We start from the raw sequence: 16,847 nt of genomic DNA, 5'->3' as shown, positions 1-16,847 counted from the left end.
GCTACATTTATGGATGAAGCTTGGGGACAATATACTAAGTGGAATAAGGCAGTCACAAAAAGACAAATGCTGCATGATTCCCTTTGTGTGAAGTACCCAGTGTAGTCAAATTCACAGAAACAGGGAGTAGAACGGTGGTTGCCAGAGACCCGGGAGTGGGAGAATAAAATGTTCAATAAAAATCGAGTCATCAAAATAACAGTACGCTGATTATATCTGGAAACATACTATTTTTACTCTCCATGCAGGTTCTTTGGGTTGCAAGACTTTCTGTAACTAATAATAATAATGATAATAAAAAGAGTAGCAATAATTTTTTATTGCTAATGATAGCCAGACAATGTGGAAAAACAATTTATCATATTCAACCATTGCTACAAATCTATAAGCTATTATATTTCCCATTTTAACAATTGAGTCAACTAACACCCAGAAAGCAAGAAACTTGCTCAGACGTGCATAGTTTGGAAGCCCGTAGGTCGAGCTCAAGCATTGATGGTATGTGTCTGTAAAGAAGCAAAGTGGTACATTCATTTGGGATGCCTGGTAGTGGTGACATGTGAGATGGAATTGAGGTGGATGACGGTTAGATTCTATCTCGGCTGCTTGCATCTCAGTTTCTGACTCAATTGAATTCTTCTAGTTGATGCTTCCTCATCCTAGATCCTTCTTCTGCCTCAGTTCAACCCCTTTTATTCCTTTTCACTTTTAAAACAGATCATTTATGACAATACCAAATACCGGTGAGGATGAGGAAGAATAGAAACCCTCACTCATTGCTGGTGGGAATGCAGAATGGTACAGTTATCTTGGAAGACAGTTTTGTGGTTTCTTACAGAACTAAACATGCTCTTCCCATACAATCCAGCAATTGAGCTCCTTGGTATTTACCAAAGGCAGTTGAAACTGTTGTCCACACAAAAACCTGCACATGATGTTTACAGCAACTTTATTCATAATTGCCAAAACTTGGAAGAAATCAAGACCTTCTACAATAGGAGACGGGATAAAGAAACTGTAGTACATTCAGACAACGGAATACAGTCCTAAAATTCGGGGAAATTCAATTTTGAAAAAAATGAACTGTAAGCCATTAAATGACAAGGAGGAAACTTAAATGTATATTACTGAGTGAAAGAAGCGAACTTGAAAAGGTACATACTATATAATTCCAACCATGATATCCTGGAAAGGGCAAAATTATGGAGACAGTCGAAGACGAGTGGTTTCCATGGGTAAGGGAGGAGAGAGGGATGAATAGGCAGAGAAGAGGAATTTCAGGATAGTGATACTATTCTGTATGATACTATAATGCTGGATGCACGTCATTACACATCTGTCAAAGCCCGTAGAATGTACAACCTCAGAGTAAATTCTAACATAACTTGACTGATTGGTAATGGTGCATCAGTATAGGGTCGCCAGTTATAACAAATGTACCATCAGATGTGGGATGTTGACGGTGTGGGATGCTGTGTATGTACGGATATAAGGGGTGTATTGGAACTCTCCGCTTCCATCTTGAAGTTTTCTGTGAACGTAAAACTGCTCTAAAAAAGTTAAGACTATAAAATAAGACAAAGGGAAACATCTTGTTAAAACATTCTCTTCAAACAAGAAAAAGATCAGGTAAACAAGGAATCAGTGAGTTAGTCACCATATACAGATAATTGATCAACTATCAGAGAAATCTAAGATAATCTACAGAAAAAAAATTATTAGAACGGATTTAAGTTCATTATGTGGCTGAATATAAGATCTGCATATAGACCTCAATCACTTTCCTATAAACCTGCTATTACTGTTTCGTTTCGTGACATCACGGAAAACATCATCCATTGGCGATACAAACAACAGCAGCAGCCACGGTACATTGAAATATACATGATCGGAAATATGCAAACCCTTGAGGATAAAATCATGAAACCTTACTCACAGGTAAAGAGGAATCTTAGAAACAGTGCCACACGCTTTGTTCCTGAAGGAAATATTAGGAAATTTAAAGAAGTCAACTATTCTTGAAAGATTCTACAAATTCACTCCAGCCCACAGCAGAATCTTAGCTGGCCAGTCTTACACTTTGTTTTGAGTTCTGAACTGCTGTTTGGATCTTTTAAAATTCGAATGTATTCATTTATTGAGCAGTGGGGAAGAGCCCAACTTTAGGGCCAGACTACCTGGGTTCAGGCTCAGCTCTGGCACTTTCTACTTATAGGGACATCAGCAAGGTGCTGACATCTCAGCCTCAGTTTCTTCATTCGTAAAATAAGGGTGACAATAATAGTGCTTACCCCATAGGATTTGTGTTAGGATACATAAACTAACAAGAAAAATGCTAGGAACAGTGTCTGGCAGCAAATGTCAGCTATTACACTCGTGGAACAAAAGGAAAAAAATATAAGCAGTAAGTCAAATAAAATAAGTTGCATCATTCCAAAAGTCAAATATCCAACTGAATCTAACTGACTCTGCCAATGAGGAATGCTTATTTATCCTAAATGCTAACAGAGTGTGCTTCAGAATTCGGCTCTGTTCCATTGGAATTTCTTTCAGTTAAGAAGAGACCATTACTTTCAATCACTTAATTTATTGTCTTATGGACACCTCTAAGTGACTGTTATTGTGATTTCAAAATCCTAAATACTTAATATTGGAACTCGGTACAGGAGGGTGGTGGGTGGGGACAGATATTATTTATCCCCAAGGCACACAAGGTCTCTGGACTCATGTCCTCCACAGGATGCACTGATCACACGTGTCCTCTTGTGAGGCTGAAATCCCAGGGATTCTCTAGGGCTTAAGTTTCTAATTGATTAACACATACATGCTGGATAGAAACACTTAAGAAGCATCACTTCAGAATCATAATGTCCACATACACTTTTACAGTATGTACCATGCGGTTACACTTGTTCTCATTTTCCCCCTCCCCTCTCATATACATTCTTGTTCCAGTTTAGAAAGACAGAAGGCATATACATCATCCATCAGAACTTACACAGCATTGACTCTACTTGTACAAATATCTAGAGTCAGAAAAATAAATGTAAAGTACTATTTTGTGGTACACAAAATTTTTTCTATAGAAAGTGGATTCTGATTCCTTGCTTTGAATAAAATCCAAGGAGGACCTAATTTAGCTGTGGCTTATAAGTAATTAAAAATATTTTTGACTGATAGATCATAATGTTGTTTTTAGCGCATACCCCAGAGGAATTCGAGAATCATTTGACCTCAATGCCACAGAATCATTTTTTTTCACATTTGCGCATTCAAGCGACTAGTATTTTCAGAGTTTACATCTATAGAGATGAAAAACATTATTCGAACTGCCTAATTTTTTCAGTAAATGATATTGTCCATGGATATATAAAATCTGAAAAAGTTCTCATTCTGGTCATTAAGAGAGATTTCCAATAACATTTTACTTCATATATTCAAGAAATACCAAAAATTGAAATACATACATCTGTTCTGTATCCAGAGCTGTAAGCATCTCTGCTGGTACCCAGATCACTGATGTACCTCATCTTACAAACTCATCTAAGCCATTTCTGTACTTCTTTGCTTGCCATCGTGCACTTTTGAGCCTACTCACTTTATGCCCTGAGGTTCCTCAGGGAAATGTGTGAGCTGATGGAGCCGCTCCTTACTATTCCCAAAGACTTCCTGCCTTGACTCCTAATCTGTACTCAGATTTCTTGCTACAAGCTCTGAGCTGCAGAGGAAGGGCCATGACATGGAAAAGGCCATTGGGCATCAGAGATTATTTCCTTCCCCTTGTTCACCAATTTTTGCGATGAGGTGATGGTCTTGTGATGTCTAAATCTTTTTTCTGGGTTGTTTCCTAGGAAAAAGAAGGTAGAAAAACATCAGAAATTTTTGGCTTGCTCCTGAGTTTTCCATAACAATTTCTCACTGCGTGTCCCTGCCCTAATTGTGCATTTCACAATGCTGGAAATCCAGTCCAGGTGCCATTTCAGACACAACCCGGAGTTTGAGGACACTTCATCCAACAACACATTGACTTCATACACCATCACCCAGCAATGAGGACTCCCATGACCCACCTGTACCATATACCCTCCCTGGATGTCCTCCCCTTACTTCTTGGGAAGGCAGAAGTTTGTTCATCACAATACACTTTGCCTCAGTAATACAATCTTTAACTTTGTATTTGAAAGTAACTTAAACTTACAGAAGAGCTGCAATGATATGTACACAAGAAGAACATACATACACATTTACCCAGATCCACCTATTATTGACTTGTTACTCCATTTGCTCCAGTATGTGGTCCCCTGGGTGGGATTCTATTACAAAAAGACCAAGACCAAGGACCTCAACTTATAAGACAAATTTTCCAACAGACATGCCAAGTTGTAAACATCAAATTACAACCATATATCACATCCCAATCCCAGGGCTCTGGCAAAGTCATACACAAATCTAGTGGCAAATAAGGGACTAAATAAATTACAAGGAAGATGCCTCAAGTGGTTGAAAGCCCTCTCAATGACGTAATGAACATCAGGCTGCATTGAGATGACTGTGGAGCACTCACATATGAAATTGTCATGGGTCCATGAGATTTCTAGGATTCTTCAGTGGTTTCTTCCACCATTAGAAGACACCTGAACACCAAGGATTCTCCCCCAACCCAAACTCCTTTTCATAAGGAGTAAGGCTATCACACTAAGGTAAAGCACTGTTCTAATACCTCTTTCTACCTGAGGAGCTGATCTTACATAAAGGGATTCCAGAGGGAGATCTGCCTTTCAGCAATGAAGCCAGGTCATAAGAACTCTTCTTGACCCCACAGTCAGTAAGGTGAGCTGGACCATTCTTCAGGTACATGCATCTCATTATAAATCAGCTCCACGTGTGAACAAGGCACTTGAGGACAGTAAGTCACAACCACATCAGAGGTACCACCCAAACAGGGGGAATGTGATTCTTCTGCTGACACAGGTGTCATTTAGGACAATGAAGACAGGCACATTTTCTCCCAGAGAAGAAAGTGTTACACTGTGACATCCAGAACAGGTTGAATGAAACTGTTTATGAATTCTGGAAGAGCTGTATGGAGAAAGTGGCCAAATAACCTCAGGACTTGTGAGGAAACTGATGAACTGATACTCGCTGTGGGATCCCCAAGACTATTTACTTTGCTTAACTTTATACTCTGCTCGCCAGAAAGACCTTTCTCCTTGAACGGTCTTTTCTGGTGATGTGGACAATGAAAGCTTTCTGTTTCTTGTGGTTATAGCCCTCATTTATCTCCATTACCATCTAAATTCATGTACACACAGGTTTATCATCTCCCCCCAAATCTTGCTCAATGTACGTCCGATTCTCATTAGGAGTAAGGCACAAGAACTTATAGGAATTTTTCTTATCCCAGCGCTACCTAGTACATGAGTATTGACCAATAAAGTGTAGGTTTTGGTTAGTCGATACATTTATTATGCTGTTGAAATCTTGTTTATCATGTTGTACGCAACAAACTTGCCAGGCACTGTCTTTTCTATAGGCCAGACAAATGTTCTCCATTGGGGTGAAAATAAAAGCAAAACTCTGTAGATTATATCACTGTGTGCTAGACAGGGGCTGTATTTTACTAGTTGCAGCTTTACTTTCTACGATTCATCTCTTTATTGCTAAAACTGAAGGCCTGCAGGTTACACTTCCGAGACTCTCTTGCCAGCTGCCCTCTTGTTAGATTCTCCAGTGGAAGTTGGGTTCTCCCAACTGATGGGAGATTGGAAGGTGGGAAGAGTCATATTTTCTCAGCTTTTGATGTCACCTCAGTGGTGGTTGAAGAAGCAGTGTCTATAGTAACCAGAGAAGCCCACTAATGGCTGTGCTTAATGAATTATGGGAGCGCGGAAAATGATCACCTAACTAGGGGGCATTCAGGGAGGCAGCTTGGAGGATATGACTTGAAGAAAAAGAAAGCATCTATGCTGGAGCAACAGTCAACCTTCAGCAACTTTGCAAAGGGTCAAAACAGAGGAAGATCTGACCTCAGTGCATGCTGGGAACTGAGCCACATGGACTTCTGAGGAAGGGAGTGAAACTGCAAGCCAGGTGAACTTAGGTTGGCAGCAGCTCATTGCAGGTGCTCTGGACCAGTACTGTCCACCCCAGTGCCTGGGTTTCTTAAACCCACATGTAGAAATCCTCTCTGGAAGTTGCCTCAGACTGTCTTTGGGGACTTCTTATTCCTTTCCCCTTTTGTCTCCCCTGGAAAGGAAGAGCAGGGATCAAAGTCCCAGGTTTATTGAACCTCTAGGAACAACGAGTAGTAAGGGAGAGAGATGAACCATCCTCAGTTAGAGAATGTAACGGTCCAATTTCTCCCAGCATAATTGAGTCTAAAAATTGATTCTATTCATTCACTACTGATTGAGCACAAAATCTGTGCTTGCTCAGGCAACAAGGAAAGAGGTGAAAATACCAAGGTCTTCCTCTCAAGATGTGCAGAGTGGAGATGATTTAAAGAAGCAAAAACAGAGGAACATGTTAAAGTTACATCCACTTTAGTGACACGGCAGAGATTTAAACCAACACTAGGCCATTTGTTTGGGAGGGAGGGGTCAAAGGGGCTTTTTTATAATGATCTCCCTCTCAGCCAGGCAAACCCACTGGGAATGAGGGTGAATGTTCAATCCATGCTTGGCTGAGGTTCAAATGTGGTGAAGATTTGGGGTGGTTTCTTTAGTCCATTCAAAGTCTCCTAGCACAGCCTTGGAGCATCTCCCATGGACACTGAGGCCTTAGATTGAAGAGTGAAAGCAATCAAAACCTTCAAGCTACTTAAACTCCTAGTTCTCTCAACAGTAAGGAAATTATGAAGGTCTTGGGATCTCTGTGTCAGGATCCATGGGCAGAAACCAATACATATGTCCTATTATTTCAAACCTCGGTTATTGATTTCTAGTTTTATTCCACTGTGATGGGAAAAGACACTCGGCATGATTTTACTTGTCTTAACTTGTTAAGACTTGTTTTTTGACCTAACATATGATCACTCCTGGAAAATGTTCCCTGTGTACTTGAGAAGAAGACATATTCTATTGCTTTTGGGTGGAATATTCCTTAATGTCTAGTAGGTCCATTTGACCTGTCTGTTGTTCAAGTCCACAGATTTTCTATTGATTTTCTGTCTGGATGTTCTATCTATAATTGAGAGTAAAGTATTAAAGTCTCCTACTCTTTTTATATGGCTGTCTATTTCTCCCTTCACTTTTGTCTATTTTTTCATGATGTACGTAGATGCCCTGATGTTGGGTGCATAAAGTATTTATAATTTTTATAACTTCCTGATGAATTGACCGTTTTATCAGTAAATAATGACCTTCTTTGTTTCTTATGACAGTTGTTGACTTAAAGTTTATTTTATCTGAAAGAAGTATTGTCAATCCTGCTTTCTTTTGTTTACTACTGGCATGGAATATCTTTTTCCATCCATTCACTTTCAGCCTATGTGTGTCCTTAAATATAAAATGAGTCTCTCGTGGACTGCCTTTGGTTAGATCTTTCTTTTGTCCATTCAGCCACACTACATCTTTTGATTGGAGAGTTTAACCCATTAAGAGTCAAAAGAAACTACTGATATTGAAGAGCTTACTATTTCTATTATGTTCATTGTTTTCTCTCTGATTTTCACGGTGTTGTCTACCTTTACCTCTCTTGTGATTTTTCCTTGTGATTCGTGGATCTCTTTTAGTAACCTGCTCTGATGCCTGTTTCTTTTTCTTTTTTGAATTTGTCGTAGGTATTTTCTTTGTGGTTACCATGAGGCTTACGAAAAGTATATTATAGTTATGAGTCTATTAAACCCCAAAAGAACTTAACTTCAATTGCATACCTAAACTCTTCACTTTTCCTTCTACCTCCTCACACTTTATATTATAGACATTACACTTAACCTCTTTTTATATTGTGTATCCCTTAACATACTTTCGTACTTATACTTATTTTTAATACCTTTGTCTTCTAAATTTTACACTAGAATGAAAGGCGATTTAAACACAACCATTACCATATTACAATATTCTGTATTTGTGTATAAATTTGCCTTTACCCATGGCTTTTATACTTTCACATGCTTTTATGATGCTATTTAGCATCTTTTTGTTTCCATGAAAAATTCTGTTTTGCATTATTTGTAAGGTAGATTGAGTGGTGATAAAATCCCTCAGCTTTTGTTTGCCCTGGAGAGTCTTTATCTATCCTTCATGTCTTGTAAAGATTTTAAATTTTATTCTAGGAACAATGTAGAAGAACCAAATAATTCGAAGATAGGGCTTGAAAAGAGTTGTCCTCCAGTACATATTGGTATTAAGTTTTTGTTTTTAAATTGGCAGTTCATCTTGTGTAGTTTTATATCCTCAGCTGTATGATCATTAAGATGTATTTACTCTTTCATCCTTTGGCTGTTGAAATTACATGTTCACAGCAATAAGATTGGTCATCCATGTTGTTACTAATTTTCTTACGCTATTTTCTAAAAAAGTAGAATTGTTGAATCCTTCCCTTCATTTTTCTAGGGATAGTTTTGATGGGCATGGTATCCTAGGTTGGCTGTATTTTCTCTCAGCACTTTGAATATCATACCTCATTCTCCTGGTCAACAAGGTTTCTGCTGTAACAGTCACTGTTAGTATTATGGGACTTCCTTGTATGTGATGAGTTTCTTTTCAACTGCTAGTTTCAAAATTCTCTTTATTATTACTTTGAAAATTTGATCACCATGTCTCAGTGTACATTTCTTCAGTTCATCCTAATAGGCTTTTTCTAGCTTCATGGATCTGGATTTCCATTTCCTTCACAGATTCGTGATGACAACACTTAACCACTTGGCCACTGGGCCAGCCCATCATGAATTCTTAATAAATAATGCTGTGTTTGTGTGTATGTCTGTGTCTGTTTGTGTAATAGGGGAGAACCTCTAAAGTGTAGGTCCAAGGAAAGGACCCTTTTTCCTGGGTCTTATGGTGTCAAGGGCCCTGAGGTATTTTGCAGAGGGAGGAGGGGAGGGCCTCATTGTAACTTCTGTGAATCTTAGGTACTTTTAGACACTTCTCCACAGAAACATTAAATATTACATCTTACCACTACATAGGTATAAAGATGAATATATCCACACTCGTTCATTATTACCATGGTCGCTTTTCTGGGGGAGAGATTATCCCTGAGCTAACATCCACCACCAGTACTCCTCTGTTTTTCTGAGGAGAATTGGCCCTGGGCTAAGATCTGTGCCCATCTTCCTCTATTTGTGTGTGTGTGTGTGTGTGTGAGACACCTGTCACACAGTGTGGCTTGATGAGTGGTGCAAAGGTCCATACCCAGGATCTGAACCAGCGAACCCTGGGCAGCTGAAGCAGAGCAGGTGAACTTAACTGCTGTGCCACCAGGCTGGCCCCTACTATAGTCACTTTAGGTGAATATTTTTAAAGAAATTGTAACATTTATGTGGAACCATAAATACATTGTGTACCTAATGCCCTGCATGTGTTATCCTGGTGGAAGAGCCAGCCCTGGTGTGAGCTGAATTGTCCTGAGAAAGGGTCAAGGGTCTTCTTGGGTGAGAGGACAGCCCAGGAAGGAAGAGGGACCTGCTGAGGTGTGATCAGAAAGGGTGGCACTAACTTATCCCCAGTGACAGGAGTGTGGGCACTGATAAAGAAAGGAGAGCTCAGGTTCAATGAAAACTGGCTTGCTTTGCTTTGTTCCTACAGAACACACACATTTCCCTCAACCTTCACTGCTTTGCAGGGCATTGTGGGAATGAGCAAATGGACCACATTGCCACTTGCAGGGACAGGACTAGGGGGTGTCACACACTTTAAGGGGTAACAAAAATTTCAGTAATTAGGGTAAATAATATTTTAATAAAATATTTTTAAAAATCAACATTAATGCCATATATCAATTGTAAAATCGAGACAGGATCCACCCCTGTTTTGCACGAGTCACCTTCCTGGCTGGCTCTATTACTGGCCTTGCACACTTGGGTCAGGGACAGAGAGAGCTGAGAGAAGAGCCTCACCATGGAGCACAGGGCTCAGCATGGAGATGAAGCCTGCAGTGGATCAGGAAACTGAGCAGGACCCAACCAGTAGAACCTCTGTGTCTGAGGGTGTCAGAGACAGTGCTGGGGGAGACGGGGTGATTAGGGAGGAAAGTCACTTTTCCAGAGAGAAGGTCAAGGTTGGGCTACACATTGGAAGGAACAAAGGCTTCTCAGATTCTTCAATCCCTCATCCATGAGATCTTAATGAAGAATTATGCGTGTGAATGTGTGCATGTGCACACAAGCAGACACCTGTGTGATCGCTGAGGCTTTCTAAACTCTCAACTTTAATCAAATAACAAAAAAGAACTTTAGGGCTGCAGATACTTTATTGAAATGAAAATGTAAATGAGGTTTCAACAATTGTCCAGCAATTTGCAGAGCAAAGACATAAAAGAAAGAAAAGCTGTGGTTTTTAGCAATCGGCAGTGGGTTTCTGACCATTCTATGTAGTTCTCTGAGCCAGTTCTTGTGGAAAGTTAAAACGCAGCACACCAAACACTTTCAAATATTGCTTGCTGGAAAACAGAAACAGAGACATCGCTTAGACTTTCAATTCTCTCTTACGAAGTAAAATCTTGAAAAACAAACTCTTCTCATTGTTTTCCTGGGTTTGTCCACATACATTGGACATCCAAGAAAGTTAGTGCTGGTAGTAAAATCAGAATTGCCTTGTTTTCATTCTATTGTTCAGGGGACAGTTATTGATGCTAAAGTGGTGCTCGGGTTTCCATATCTGTTCCTCACCAGGAACCCCGTTTAATAATTTTTCCATGTTTCTTGTTCTTTGAAATAACTTATCCAATATATATACCGTGTGTATTGTCAGTTTCCGACATAGAAGTGTGGAATCTCAGCTCAAATCCAAGGAAATGTAAAAATTTTGAGTTCCTGTGTTGCCTGACGTGTCAGAAATATAGAGAACAGTCTGATGCCTCCACCATTACCTTTGTGGTCTACAGAATATTGGAAATGCGCATTCTGAGTGATTAGTCTAGTCCAGGTTTTTAAAGAAAAATCTATCATATCCCTTTATTGCAGGGGTTGTTCATTTAAAAAAAAATTAATTAAGGTAGATAGACATAACATAAAGTTGACCATTTTCACCGTTTTCAATACACACTTTAATAGTGTTACGTGTACTGACTTTGCATTCCAGCCAGTTTCCAGAACACTTTCAACTTGGTAAAGTGAAACTTTGTACCTGTTAAACAACTCCCATTTTCCTCAACACCCAACCCCAGGAAACCACTATTCTACCTTCTGTTTCTATGAGATTGGCTGCTCTAGAAACCTGATACAAGTGGAGTCATGCAATATTTGTCTTTTTGTCACTGGCTTATGTCATTTATCACAACATCCTCAAGTTCATCCATGCTGTACGCTGTGTCAGAATCTCCTTAGTGATGTACACGTTTATCTGTATTCTTTTGGCAATATTCCTACATTGTCTACTCTGGAATGTTTTAAATAATCCTCTAAGATAAAGAATAAATGCTAGGAAAAAGCTAAACAATATCTCCTTATAATTAGAAAGATTTACTCATTGTTATACACTCATTGTTGTTTTCAACAATTCTATCACCCATGGTGGATTCATACCCGTGATCTGCTGTTGTTGTGCAAGGGGTATTTAATTCGTGGTTGAGGGATCCAATCACTTACACTAACAAATTTTGATTCAGTTGAAGTTGTATTTTCCATTCTTTTAATAAGATGAGTGGAAACTTCCTCAAATGGAATTTTCTGGACTCTGTCAAAAAATTCTTAAGATCATGTTATCATTTGCTTCTATGAAGAAGTGGATCTTTTTGTGGATCACTCACATAAGTGAGGGACTTCTTAAGAATCAGATGTTTTTACCTTGATAGAAAACGTGTGTGCATGTGTGTGTGTGGGCTAGAAAGCTGAGGAGTAGGTAAGCCTTTGCCTGAGCATTGTTTCCTTCTTTTGTCTTTCATCATTGGCTAAAGATTCCACAAAGTGAAGAGGAGAATCAGCACTAAGGCCCTGATGGCTGTCTTGATGTCACAGTATGCACACTCACCAAGAATTAAATTCACTGAAATAAAACAAGGCATGTTCATTGCTGCTTTGGCATAATTAGTGACAAACTTAGAGTCGGCATTTCCCTGTCTAGCAGTTTAAAAGCACATGAGAAAAAACTGAAATTACCATCATCTGATCAAAATTGGCCAAAGTTTCATTTGACTGGTTGAGATAACATTGCTTCAATTCCATTGCGGCCTTTGCAGTGGCGTTATCTGTTATGAACTCTTGAAAAGCTGCTACATACTCAGCCGGGGACTGTGTAGGATCAATTGTCTGATCAACCAAATCCTCGTAAACACTGCAGCCAGAACCTGGGACAAAAGCATGCAAATTTGGGCTCAAGTGTGGAGGTGTGGACCCATTTTGGGTGTACCTGCAATAGTCATATTCTTAAATCCCAACAGAGACACACATTCAGAAAGATTATGGCAAATAGTGTTGAGTTCTCAGTTCTAGGAGAGTAAACTCAGGATCTGGGGCTTCCTTTAAGCCCTAAAACATCTGCCCTTCCCACTTCCTGCCTTCACAGCCCAGAGAAGCCAAACACTGTGCAACCATGAGAAGCGAGGACATTGGAGAAATGAGATGCTCTTTACAGGGGTTTGGGGACCAGGAATTCTTCCACAGGGGCCCTGGCAACAACCTTTAGCCCAAGGCCTGCCCTCCCTGTCAGTCCTCACCTGCATAGCAGTAAAGCGGGAAGGCCGCCAGCATGAGGACCGTCACCAGCTTCATGGTGGAGGCAGCTGTTGTTGGAAGGTCTCTGATGTGGCAGGGATGAAGGGAGTCACTCTGGAAGGGAGCATAAGAACTCCTTCTTTTATTCTCCTGGTCCCCAACTTAACTCCTCCCCTAAATGAGGGAATGAGTCACACGATAAACTTGGCTCTGGACCAGGAAACAACAGGGAGAATCAGCCAGAACCCAGCCAGCCTGTGTTCTGTTGTCAGAAAGAAAGGAGATATAGCCTTTTGGACCCAAACAATTTTGAACCACAAACAATTTTGCAACTGTAGTAATGACACATGACTGAGATGAAACTAACTTAAGTGGGCTTTCTAAATAATAAAATAAATTACACGATTGTGAGCCTGTGTTGTCATCCTGGCATTCTTTATTATTATTGTGGTCATCATTATCTCCTCCTCATCTTCCTCTTCTTCTTTCTCTTCTCTTTCTCCTTCTTCAAGGTACAAAACCTTCATATTCTGTGTATCTGTTCCGGCTGGTTTACCAAACATCTGGGCTCGATGCAATACCACATACCTCCTCCAGGAAGCAGACTTCACTTGCCGATAGACACGTTTTCACTCAGGGGCTTGAAGTTTGGGAAATAGTAACATCTCACCTCTCTGAAGTTTGTTTTTACAAAGAATATCTCAGTTAACTCAATTTCATCAACTCACTCTATTGTAAATCTACGAATTAATTTTCTTTTAGTTTTTGTGAGCTGTTTAGGGTTTTTCTTCCACTGATTCAAAGGATCATGTGAAGAAGTAGAATAACTCATTGCTTGAAAGATGCGGTGCTGAATGGTGGGGTGAGATCGGGGCTCATGCAGGTGTGCGTTTCAGTCTTAGATGCAACACCTAATCACGAAGTTCCTTGGGAAAGTTAAAGTGCTGGTCATTCTGAGCTTCCTTTTCCTTATTTCTAAAATGGGCATAAGTGATACTGTGCCTAGTTTTGTAAGAATGAAGGGCACTCTATGTAGGGAAACTATCACAGAGCTTAAAACAAGGTAATCGGGAATAAACTAGAGATTTCATCCATCTAACCATCCAGCCAGCCAGCCAGCCACCACTCATTGTTCAACAATAACCATGAGCTTCTCCTATGACAGGGTCCTGTGCTACGTACCGTAGATTCAGTTGTAGGAAGACGTTAGAGGAGGACCTTGCTCTGTGGAGCTCACTTCTCACCAGGGAGACAACAAACAAGCCTACAACAGAATGAGTGATATTACACAGAGACTGTGTAAAGATCAACACGACCCCCAGGGGCAGAGTCCTGCACAGAGGTCCAGGCAAAGCTATAGGAAGAGGGACTTTTAAGCTTGGATGAGCGGACAGCGATGTCCAAGGGAAGATCTGGGGAAGAGAGTTCTAGGCAGAGGGAACAGCAAGTACAGAGGTGTGAGAACAGATGGCACTTGGCAAGGTATGAATGTGTTCCTCTTGGTGTCAAGAGAAGGACAGGACAGCCTCATGGGATAGAAAAGCCACACGGGATAGAAAAGCAGAGGTAATATGAAAGTTATTGTAACTAGGGAAACAAAGTGGCTTAGGTTTAAAAAAAAAAAAAACAGAAATGGATGAGGGAGCCAGAGAGATGAGTCAGTAGGTAATTACCTCTGAATGCATTATTTGCTGACTGGATTATTTGAAACTCATATCTTTCCATCATTCAGCGAGAGTGTAAGTTGCCAAGAACAATACTGATTTAGGAAGAGGCTAGAAACAGACTAGTTTATGTCCTCATGACCAGTTGACCATTGCTGGTGATCTTCATTCGAAAGGCAAGTGAAGGACTTGAGTAATGAAATGTGATAATGGTTCCTTCTCCAGGGCTTAATGGGGACTCTGTCTGATGCCCTAGTTGTTATGGACCTGCCATGTCACCTGCTGGGACACTGAACCCTTAAGAGGTTTCTTACTCAGCGAAAAAAAAGAGATCTCACATCATGTACAAGGTGCCCAGGATACAGATGTGTGTTTTCTTTACCTCCATGTTTTCTCCGTACAACTGATGATGATCTTTCTCGGGTGAATCAAATAATAACTCAGCATTTACAGGAGAAATTGAAGAAACCAGAAGGTCAGAATGCTTGAGTTGGTGCCTTGAGTTTCTCACTTCTCAAAAACAACTTTGACTCAGGTCCTTACATTAAGGTCAGAAGCTAGAGGAGTGAAGTAGCCTTCAGTTTTGCTGTTTGTGTGACATTTATTGATTACCTACTAAGACAAACGATGGTGTTGCTATGAACCATTCACAGATTTAACCATGGATACCTGTATCTTGGGGTAAAGTATATGGTAAGAGGGAATTATATTTGTCCTGTCCTCAGGTTCACACAAGACCTGAGATATACTCACACTAACATTTTAGTCATTTGAGGCCTTGCCATACTTAAGATAAGTAATAACATTCAGTGAGAGCCATTTTTCTCAGTGACTCATGCATTGGTACAAAAGCCTGCAAAAGAGTTATTTTGAAATTGAGATGATCTTTCAGATCTTTTAGTTGTAAGTTACTCATCTGAATCAGGCCCACAGTATGTGGGGTAAGAGATGCTTCATTTCTTTCTTTTTGCTCATTCTGTAAACCGTTCTTCACCTCCAGGCTGTTGGAACATTAACCTCAGGCATGTTCTTTGGAGGTGAACCTCTTCTTCCTTAAGAGCTGCCAAAGTCTAGACCATGGATGGAGAAGTACTTTCCCAGGATAGAAACTTCAGGAAAGACTGGTTTGAGGACATCTTGGCTGTCAGTGAGATGTCCATTGTTCGTGGTATCCAGGCCATTCCCAGACCAGGCATCTCTCTTGCCTTGGGCCCTGCCTGGTGTGGAGATTTCACAGCTGTGTCTTTTATAAAATGGGAAAAGTTTGAGGATTGCTGTGAGGCCTAAACGAGTTAAAACATGTAAGTCCTGATCAGGGCTGGGTACAGAGTAGGTGCTATTTCCACGTCAATTTCAAGAGATCAATTTTATATAAATGAGAAAGGTAATATGATAAACCTTGAGGGCTGACTAGGACCTTCATAGACCAGTGAAGACTCTGCTTCCACTTTCCATTCTCTAAAAGACCAGGAGATAATTGTGTTCGGATCTGGGGTTAAAGTCCTAAGCTTGAAAATAAAGCACTGGATTCTTTCTCAAACATATTCTACATACTGTTGGTGTATTAATTTTCTCAGTAACCAACACCAATCCATGGTTAGTTGTTTTCAAAATTGAATAAAACATAAATGGCAAATAATTACACAACACTTTCTTGACATAAGGCACTGGTGAAAACCTTTTTTAATCGTCACAAGAACCATCCAATGAGTGGGGTGATGATAAAATTTATTGGCCAAACTTGGGTACTTTGGAGGGTGAAACAAGTCACTAAGTGGGTGGAATGTCAGGACAGCAACATAAACCAGGATTCTTCTGAGCAAAGTGAGACGTGTTGTCTCCCTCCATGAGGTGGGCACATTATTTCTTCCCAGTGGCAGAGAGCAAGACAAGCGAGGTCAAGTAACTTGACCAAAAGCACACAGCTAGTGAGTGGCAGAGTTTGGATAAGGAGCCGGGTGTTCTGGCTTGAGAGACAGATCTCAACACTATTGATCTCCTGAGTTTGAGCCTTATGGACCTTCTCTTTCTGGCTCAGACGGACCCTTGAGACCTCGATCCCACAACTGCCCAAGGTGATCTCCAGGTTAATTTCTGTGCAGGCCCCACAGTTTCAGCTTGAGGCCTTTGCTCCCTGTGAACTCCCCTCCTCAATACCTTGCCTCAGTTCCACTGAATTGAAACTCCTTATTGAATCCCAATGGCACATCAAAGACAACTGACTTCTTGTTCCCTTTCCTGGCCCCTGAATCTCTGGGAAACTCTCTTCCCAGGATCTCATGGCTCTCAAAGTGCAGCTGTCCCCTGACATCCCAGGACCTGATCCCATGGCCCTTTCCTCCCTGTTCACGCTCCTTGAGGGCATGGCC

The 16,847-nt window shown here is 40.5% G+C and overlaps 1 protein-coding gene across 1 annotated transcript; it reads right to left on the bottom strand.

Moving 5' to 3' along the window:
* Positions 1–10,394: 10,394 nt before the first annotated feature.
* LOC106847566 (mammaglobin-A-like) lies at positions 10,395–12,994 on the bottom strand. Its single transcript, XM_014866886.3, has 3 exons — positions 12,817–12,994; positions 12,260–12,447; positions 10,395–10,602 (listed from the first exon to the last, which is right to left on the bottom strand). Exons 1-3 carry the CDS (start codon positions 12,869–12,871, stop codon positions 10,564–10,566), a joined length of 282 nt encoding a protein of 93 aa, XP_014722372.1. The 5' UTR covers positions 12,872–12,994; the 3' UTR covers positions 10,395–10,563.
* Positions 12,995–16,847: the final 3,853 nt, after the last annotated feature.

Source organism: Equus asinus, chromosome 17 (genome assembly GCF_041296235.1).
Source record: "Equus asinus isolate D_3611 breed Donkey chromosome 17, EquAss-T2T_v2, whole genome shotgun sequence".
NCBI lineage: Eukaryota > Metazoa > Chordata > Mammalia > Perissodactyla > Equidae > Equus > Equus asinus.
The sequence above is the reverse complement of the archived record's forward strand: the minus strand, read 5'-3'. Positions and strand labels throughout refer to the sequence as shown.